Source organism: Elephas maximus, chromosome 22, assembly GCF_024166365.1.
Source record: "Elephas maximus indicus isolate mEleMax1 chromosome 22, mEleMax1 primary haplotype, whole genome shotgun sequence".
In the NCBI taxonomy this organism is placed as follows: domain Eukaryota; kingdom Metazoa; phylum Chordata; class Mammalia; order Proboscidea; family Elephantidae; genus Elephas; species Elephas maximus.
In genome coordinates, this window is record NC_064840.1 from 33,001,619 (window position 1) to 33,010,728 (window position 9,110).

The 9,110-nt window shown below is 65.8% G+C and overlaps 1 protein-coding gene across 1 annotated transcript; it reads left to right on the top strand.

Moving 5' to 3' along the window:
• Nucleotides 1-359: 359 nt before the first annotated feature.
• On the top strand, nucleotides 360-8,904 carry TBX1 (T-box transcription factor 1). The gene is made up of 8 exons (XM_049866610.1): nucleotides 360-1,224; nucleotides 2,497-2,872; nucleotides 4,906-5,007; nucleotides 5,892-6,063; nucleotides 6,529-6,684; nucleotides 7,191-7,258; nucleotides 7,341-7,441; nucleotides 7,839-8,904. Exons 1-8 carry the CDS (start codon nucleotides 1,029-1,031, stop codon nucleotides 8,312-8,314), a joined length of 1,647 nt encoding a protein of 548 aa, XP_049722567.1. The 5' UTR covers nucleotides 360-1,028; the 3' UTR covers nucleotides 8,315-8,904.
• Nucleotides 8,905-9,110: the final 206 nt, after the last annotated feature.

Genomic DNA, 9,110 nt, shown 5'->3' on the forward strand with positions numbered 1-9,110 from the left:
GCGCTGAGCTGGGCAGAGGAGGCCCCTGGTAGGCAGTAGGTGGGGGTAAGGCACAGGCTTACACAGGCCTTCGAGGTCCTCAGGCCGCAGGGCAGGCCTCTCTTCTCTCTGCTGGGCCTGGCCGGGCACCTCGGCGGCAGGGCCTTCCCTGGCTGTGCCGGGCTGCAAAGGGCAGCGCACGACCCGGCGGCCTTAACTTCTCCGACGTGTCCTCGGCTCCCTCCGCCAGCCCAGGCCCCGCCCCCGGCCCTCCCAGCGCCCGGCCGGTGCGCTGGGAGGTCGGAGGAGCGGGCACTGCCCACCCTCCGGATGTATAAGCGTCCTGGCCAGAGGCGGGTGGCGCGCGCGGGTGCGCGTGACGCTCCGGCTCCCGGGCTGTGCGGCCTGGGCGGCGTCCCTCGGCTTGGGGTCCCCGGCCGCGACAGTTAGCCGACCGAAGGGGGCTGGGGGACGTTTGCTGGGCAAGGGTCTGTACCGCCGCGCGGAAGAGCTGACGACGCGGCCCTGGGGCTGTACGCCAGTGGCCAGAGCCCGAGTCGCCCTCTCCTCACCCAGGTGCAGGGGCAGCCGGGGAGAAGGCAGCTGCAGGAGGGGCCGAGGGCAGGGGCTGGGCCGGGTCCAGGAGGCCCTGCGGTGCTTCGTCGGTGCCCGGGGCTTGGCGCTCCCGATGTAGCCGCCTCCCCTGTGGGGCTGCAGAAGCCTACGGTGGCTTCGCCGTATAGAGAGAGCCCATGGCCTTGGCGGGAGCAGCTTGGCGGAGGATGTTCGAGGGGCGCTGGGCACAGAGGTCCCGGGCAGAGCTTGAAAAGCAAGAGGGTGCCGCACTCCCAGGGTGCTTCACCCGTCCCGGCCCTTCGGCCTCCACTGGCCCCGAGTGGGGAGCCGTGACGCCATAATCCCCTGGGCCTGGGGCCGGCGGCTGTGAGTGGCACCGCGGGCCCCCGCCCCCGGCCCCGTGGGCTGGGCCGGGCGCGGTGCGGCTGGGCGCACGCAGTCGGAGGCGGCGCCGGCCAGGCCGCCCGGCGCCTATGGACGCGCGGAGCCCGCTGTCTCCCCGGGCCAGCGCATTCAGCATCGTCTCTCTGGTTGCAGCCGAGGCCGCTGAGCGCACCGCCCGCCAGGCGCTGGCCCCGGGCCCCGGGTCCTCTGATCAGGCGAAGCTTCGCCGGCTGCCAGGATCCCAGGTCGGGATGCACTTCAGCACCGTCACCCGGGACATGGAAGGTGAGCCTCCTGGGCGCATCTACACCGACCCGCCCTCCAGACCCCTGCAGCTGCTGTTGTGGGGCCCAAGCCAAGCGGGTCGGCAGGGCTGGGGCGCAGAGTGGGTGAAGGGGTCGTCAGAGAAGTGGACTCGAGGCTCTTAGCTGTGACGCTGGGGCAGAGAGGAAGGGCGGGCATCCCGCCCGAGGCCTGTCCGGCTGCGCCTAGCCACCAGCCCAGGGCCCCCGCTGCAGAGACGGCCGGCAGCTAGAGACAGCCGGCAGCTAGAGACAGCCCCGGAAGAGGGCAAGTGGAGGCAGGGAAGAAGAGGAAAGGGAGACCAGAGAAAGGTGCGGCAGAGGAGGCTGCGAGCTGAGAGAGGTGGGAGGAAAGTCGGCAGGCGAGGAGAGCGCAAGAGTCAGGGAACACAGGAGAAAGCGGTGAAGAAGGCCGCGAGAGAAAAAGAAATTGAGGAAAAGAGGAAAGGGAAAAGAGAAAGACGAAAAAGAAATAAAGAGAGCAAGAACGAAAGAGCGGAGAGAAAATTTTAAGCCAGAAAGTTAAACCATTAAAAAAAAAAAAAAGTTTCAGAAAGACTTCTGTTCTTATTTTTTAAAAAAGAAAAACCATGAGTAACAGAGAAGGGCATACAGAAAAAAGAGGGAAAAAGCAGAGTGAAAAAGACAAACGATGGAAAATCAAGAAAGTGGGAAGAAAGAAGAGGGACATAACAGGGGAAAAGAGGAAGAGGGGAAAATAAAACAGAGACTTAAAGAGAAACGAAGGAGACGAGGCAAGAAGGAAAGACGATTAGGAGGGAGATTTAAATGAGAAAGACAAAGGTAAAGAAAGAACAAACTGGAAGAAGAAAGCCTCGGAGAGAAAGGAGAAATGCAACGCGGGAGGGCGGCAGAGCGAGGGGCCGTGGACGGGCCCGGCACTCCGGGAGCCGGTCCGGGCGGTCGGGGGGCCCGGGCCCAGCAAGCCGGCGGGCGGGCGGGCTGGGGGCGCGAGGGGCGGGGGCGGGGGAGGGGCGCGAGGGGAGGCCATTGTCTCGGCGGTGGGGAGGGCGCGGGGCGGGGCGGGGCGGGGCGGGGCACCTCCTCCCCGCCCGCCCGCGGTGTGGGGCGGTGCGGCCCCGGGCGCAGCGCAGCGCCCGCCACTCGGCCCGCGGCGCGGGGCAGCGCTCACCTCGGCGGCGGGCGGCGGGCGGCGGCGGCGGCCGGCGGGTCATGATCTCCGCCGTGTCCAGCCCGTGGCTCACACAGCTCTCGCACTTCTGCGACGTTGCAGCCTTCACGGCCAGCAGCCTGAGCAGCCTGGGGGCCGCGGGAGGCTTCCCGGGCGCAGCGTCGCCCGGCGCCGACCCGTACGGCCCGCGCGAGCCCCCGCCGCCACCGCCGCGCTACGACCCGTGCGCCGCCGCCGCCCCTGGCGCCCCGGGCCCGCCGCCGCCGCCGCACGCCTACCCGTTCGCGCCGGCCGCAGGGGCCGCCACCAGCGCCGCCGCCGAGCCCGAGGGCCCCGGGGTTAGCTGCGCGGCCGCCGCCAAGGCGCCGGTGAAGAAGAACGTGAAGGTGGCCAGCGTGAGCGTGCAGCTGGAGATGAAGGCACTGTGGGACGAGTTCAATCAGCTGGGCACTGAGATGATCGTCACCAAAGCCGGCAGGTCAGGGCGCCCCCCACCCACGACCCTCCCCACGTGGCGCCGCTCTGCGCGCCTTGCTCGGACCCGGAGGCGGGTGCCCGCACCTGCAGGCCCCTCTCGGCCGGTCGGCTCCTTAGCTCTCTTGGTCCCGGCTCAGGCGACAGCCGCCTGGTGCGCCGGGTAGGAGGGGAGAGTGCGGGCAGGCATGGCGGCCGGAGGGGCCGGACAGGAGAACCCTGGTAGGACTGGTGAGCCCACCCGCTGCCCTAGGACGCCGCGCTGCCGGGAAACAGGGACTGGCTCCGTGAACCCCCGCAGGGGAAGGAAGCCGCGCCCGCCAAGCCGCCCTGCCAAGTGGGCTCGGAGTGGATCCCTCCTCAAAGGGAACTTCCCTGGCTTGGGTTCCCGAGTTCAGTCTATGCAGGCAAAATAAAGAAGGGCAGCAGGGCAATTGTCCAGATAATTTAAGAGAGAATTAAGACCCTTGAAACAGTGCTCCTCATTCTTTGGAGGTTGTTACTGGGTTCTCTCCGCCTGTATTTCCAGAGACGTCGGCCTGGCTCTACCAGGAGGGCCCTTGTGAGGCCGTTTGAGGCCGTGTGGGGCCTGCTGCCCTCGAATTGTCCTGTGTTTGTTTTAAGGGCCGAGAGAGAAGGGGAACAAGTTTTCCGATGCAACTGATTTGACCAGCAGACAAAGGCGGTGCTGGGCTGTGTCTAATGTACACACGGAGACACCAGCTCTTCGGCGCAGCCAAGAGGAGCTCAGGGCCTGTTTGCAAAGCTTCTCCCGGTTTCTGTTTCTCTGCCTCCACCATCCTCCCAGGGGAGCCTGGGCCTATGCTCAGCTCAGCTCCACAGGTCTTCTCCAGGCCCTCCTTACTGTCCTGGGCACACGGGTCCCTCCTGGCTGGAGAGAAGGCTGGAAGCTGCTTCCTCCTGAGGACAGCGGCCCGACCTAGGGTTTTGCCCCAGGAGCCGGCACTCAGCAGCAACCCAGGCCTGCAGAGGTTCCCGCGAGGGTGGCAGGAGGCCTGTCCCAGGGCCGGCTCCTTGGTATCTGTTGTCTGACCACTGCCCTCAGGGAGTTACCGGTGAGGGGAGGACAGTGGGGGCTGAGCCACAGGCCCAGGGGCCGACCTTGCTTTGCTATCTGGTGAGGGCCAGCCCAAGGCTAGTGGCCAGGGCGTTCTTTCCAGGACCTGTGGGGTCACCAGTCACCAAGTCGGGGTCCAAGTGCCTGTGAGAGCAAAAGCTGAGTCCACCCCAGGCAGCCGTATCTAGGGGCCCAGTGAGGAGAGCAGGAGCTTGTCAGTGTGTCTGCCGAAGGTGGGAGACTCTTGCGCCTGGAGGAGGCAGAGCCTGAGAGTCAGGAATGGGGTTGGGAAGGGGGGACAGAGTTGGGGGGCTGAGGGCCCCAAGGCCTCAGCCTCGCTGGAGAGGTAGGGGAACAGCACAAGATCCCGCTGAAAGGGTAACTGGCTCTTCCTTGTAAATTACTCGATCATCTCAGTTTCACTTTGTTCGAGCCGGGAGCGGCTTAGACAGAGCAGAGCCAGGCTCCACAAAGGCCGAGAAGTTCCCGGACCAAGTCCTGAGAGTCCCGCTGTGCTGGTGCCGCCAGCAGAGTCCAGGTCCAGGTTCGGGGGAGCAGGCAAAGGCAAGGCTGGGTCTATGCAGGCAAAGATGGTGGAAGAAGCCATAGTCTGAGGTGGGGGCAGAGGCTTGACCCCATTTTGGTGTTTTCACAAAAGGGGACAGGGGGCTGCCCAGCCGCTCCACTTGCCCTAGGGTTGAGCAGGGGCCCACTTGCGTTATAGCAGCTAACAGAGGAGAGACGAGGTGAAGGGGCTGACTCCGCAGAGGGAGGCCGAGGGAGGCCATGGGGCAGGCAGCTCTTTGGGGCTGGGCCCTTGCTAAGCAGAGTGACTGCTGGTCACCCCCACCCCAGTCTGGCTGCCCTTTGTGCTGCCTCCTGCTTTCGGCCAGCCAGGACGTAGTTGGGGGTGGTGCCCTTCTGCTACCTGAGATGACTGAGCCCCCGGCTGCCCCCAGGCGCATGTTCCCTACGTTCCAAGTGAAGCTCTTTGGCATGGACCCCATGGCCGACTATATGCTGCTCATGGACTTCGTGCCGGTGGACGACAAACGCTACCGGTGAGCAGATGGGACACCCCGCAGGGCCACTTGGCCAGCCCTGTAGAGGGGTAGGGAAGGACCTGGTAGGGCGTTCTGGGAAGCGGCAGAGTTCTTGCCTAGTGACCACACTGCATGGGCCACCCACACCATGAAGCTCATTAGTTACCTGCTAACCCAGGCACCTGGGCCGGCTGCCCCGACCTGAGGGACTTGGTTTCTCCCTTATCCCTCGTCAGACTCCAGACATACACACCCCACTCCCGGCCGTTCTTGGGGGTCCGTCAGGGTCACGCAAGCGGGGACCCCTGAGGGCTACAGGCCCAAGAGAGCTCTCACATTCTCTTCCCTGGGTCGCCTGAGGCGGCAGGCCCAGTGCACACAAGTCCCTTTCTTCAAGTCTCCTTCTCCCATAAGGCGAGTGTGGGCACCTCATCCCCTCTCCCTTCCCCCCAGGGGCGCTGGGCCCCTGGAGCCAGCAGGAAAGGTGGGGTGGCCTGGAGAGATTATGCAGGGCGGGCCTCCACCGCCTGGACAATTAACAGCAATTAATAAAGCGAACGTGGACCGCCCTGCGCCCCAGGCCGCCTGCGCAGCCAAGTCTGGGCTCCTGCCACGCCACTCCTGGACACCAGCGGGGCAGCCTTCTGGCCAACCCGTGTGCAACGAAATTCGGCAAGGTCGGGAGCCCAGCTCGATTGCTTTGTGTATTTTGGGCACGGGAGTTTCCCCACTTTCTCCACAATCCACATGGAAATGCTCCCAGCCGGTGAGGCAGCCAGGACGCTCGCATTTCACACATGGAGAAACTCCTCAGAGGCACTTTCGGGGTTCACCCAGGGCGCAGGGCAAGGTCTCCTCACTTCACCTCAACAATGCTAACCGTACCTCGGTGCCGTCCCCAGGTATGCCTTCCACAGCTCCTCGTGGCTGGTGGCCGGAAAGGCGGACCCCGCCACGCCAGGCCGTGTGCATTACCACCCGGACTCGCCTGCCAAGGGTGCGCAGTGGATGAAGCAAATTGTGTCCTTTGACAAGCTCAAGCTGACCAACAACCTGCTGGATGACAACGGCCACGTGAGCCACACTCCCCTACCCCCTGCCAGGCTCCCCAGGCCGCTGGATCCAGCTGCTGCTCAGGGTGGGGAGCTTTGCCCGGGTCTACAGATGAGGAGGAGCCGGGCTGGAAAGAATGGCCCCTTAGGGTCAGGGGCTCACCAGGCTGGTGGGCCTGGGGCCTGGGAGAGGGAGTCACCCCCCCGCCATGGTTCACTGGAGGTTTTTTAAGGGGAAAAAACTGGGCTGTGAATGGGGGGACAGGAGGCTTTTAGGGACCTAGGCCGGTGAGGCCTCCTTAGGCCCTCAGCCACCGCCCTTAGCTGCGCTGAGCTCCACTCTGAAGCTGACCACCCCTGCGGTCCTGAAGCGATTCTCCGGGGACCTCTGGGAAGTTCACTGCGTATTCAGCCCATTTCTCAGCGCCGAACTCCAGTCCTTGAGCCGGCTCGAAGCTGGAGATGAGCTCCTCACCTTGCCTTCCAGATTATTCTCAACTCCATGCACAGATACCAGCCCCGCTTCCACGTAGTGTATGTGGATCCACGCAAGGACAGTGAGAAGTACGCTGAGGAGAATTTCAAAACCTTTGTGTTCGAGGAGACACGCTTCACGGCGGTCACCGCCTACCAGAACCACCGGGTAAGCGCCTATGGCGAGGCCCTGGGCAGGCCTCCTCTGTCCCAGGCTCCAGTCTGGAAAACTGCTGAGAATCCAATATTCTGGGAGGAGGGTGCAGTCTTCAGTCACAGCTTCTGGGTCAGGCAGCTTGGACCCTAATGTTGTGATTCCCTGAGGAGCACAGCCTGAAAATTTGTTTTTCAAACCATTCCAGAAACTCCCCATCAGGAGCCTGATCTGGGGTTTGCCGGGATTCCAGGGTGTCCACTCCGTTCCCGGAACTGAGCAGTGGGGTCCGGGGCAACCATATTCCTATCTGCCTGGGCAGCAAAGCGGGGCCCTGCTTGGGGTGGGAGGCACAACCTTCTGTGGGGAGGAGGCAGATGTGGGCCAGTTGGAGTCAGTGGGGCGCTGAGGGGCCCCTGCTGGGCAGGGCACCCTGCCGAGCAGAGATGGAGAGAGGTGGGGAAGCCGGGATCACAGGTTGCAGAGCCTAGAGCAGCTTGTTCCTGCCTACTTCCCTGCAGATCACTCAGCTCAAGATCGCCAGCAACCCCTTCGCCAAAGGCTTCCGGGACTGCGACCCTGAGGACTGGTGAGTGTCCTCCGAGCAGGCGGGAGCGCCCGGGCGCCCGGGCCAGGGGCAGCCCTGACTCGCCACCGCCTCCCTCCCTCAGGCCCCGGAACCACCGGCCCGGAGCACTGCCGCTGATGAGCGCCTTTGCGCGCTCGCGGAACCCCGTTGCCTCCCCCACGCATCCCAACGGCGCAGAGAAAGGTAGGGCCAGGGTCGTGGGATTCGGGCCGCGGCCCCCGGCGTGCTCCGCCCCAGGCCGGCGGCCGCGCCCGGCCTCGCCTGCGCCCCCGGGGCCCTCGCGGCCTTCGCGCCGGTTGCACAACGGCCGCGGCGGCGGGCAAGCGCTTACTCGCCCGCCGGGCCGACTACTGCGCCCCACCCGCCCGCCCCGCCCGCCGCTGCCAGCCTGCGGAGGGACGCGGGCCCCTGGGGAGGGCCCGAGGCGCCAGCGGCCGCGGGGGCTCGTGGAGGTTCGGAAAGACCGGGCAGCGAGCGCCGGATCGCGGCCCCGCGCCTCCTCTCAGCCGGGGCCTCGCGCGGCCTGGCTGGTCCCCTCGGCGGTCCCGGCTGGCCACGCTTACCCCCGGCCCTCCCGCAGACGCGGCCGAGGCCCGGCGAGAATTCGAGCGCGACGCAGGTGGCCCGGCCGTGCTCGGGGACCCGGCGCACACGCCGCAGCTGCTGGCGCGGGTGCTGAGCCCCGCACTACCCGGGGCCGGAGGCGCCGGCGCCCTCGTCCCGCTGCCCGGGGGCCGGCCCAGCCCCCCGCACCCAGAGTTGCGCCTGGAGGCGCCTGGCGCGTCGGAGCCGCTACACCACCATCCCTACAAGTACCCAGCCGCCGCCTACGACCACTACCTCGGGGCCAAGAGCCGGCCGGCGCCCTACCCTCTGCCCGGCTTGCGCGGCCACGGATACCACCCACACGCGCACCCGCACGCGCACCCGCACCACCACCCAGCGGTGAGCCAGGCTGCCGCCGCCGCCGCTGCGGCCGCTGCCGCCGCAGCCGCCAACATGTACTCGTCGGCCGGGGCCGCGCCGCCAGGCTCCTACGACTACTGCCCCAGATAGTGAGGCCACCAGCTGGTCCCTCCCGACCCGGGGGTCCCTCGCAAGTGCCCCTCCACAGCCCCAAGGTCGTCGGGGTCCCTTCCAGACAGCCCCCCAAGGCCATCAAAGAACATGTTCCCCCAGCCCCGGGAAACACCGCGGGTCCCCCCCTTCCCAGCCACTCTCCAGCCCCGAGGGCTACTGAAGTCTCTGGCCCCCCAGTCCCAGGAGCCTCCGCGGAATCCTCTCCAGCCCCGAGGGCCACGGGGTTTCCGCCCACCAGTGCCAAAGCGCCCGGTCAGAGGCGGAAGGAAGCGATATTTATTGTTCTCTCCGAGACCGCGTCGCCCCCGGCCCGGCCGGTAGTTGCAGCGTAGACGACCCGATTGCCTTGTCTGCAGGCGGTGTAGATACGTGTAGATATGTGTAGATATTGTAGATACCGCGCCGGCGCCGACTTGATAAACGGTTTCGCCTCTTTTGGAAGCTGCCTACGTTTCCATTTATTTGCGAACAGTTGGATCGCGCGGAGGTCTCGGGGAGCGAGTCCTAGGCGACTCTAGGACTTAGGGGTCTCCCTAGCTTCAGTCCCCTTAGTTCACAGATCGGGTCGTCGGGGGAACGCAGGTCCTAGCAGTCCCCTTACGGCGCTTCCTCCCAGCCCCCCTCTCCACCACCTCCCTAGTCTTTTCTTTCCCTTCGACACTCCGCGCCAATCCCCGCCCCCTCACCTTCCCCGCACTTCTCCCCGCCCTCTGGGCCCCTCCCTGGCTCCGCCTCTCCTCACACACTTCCCACTTTGTGGTTTCATCCTGGT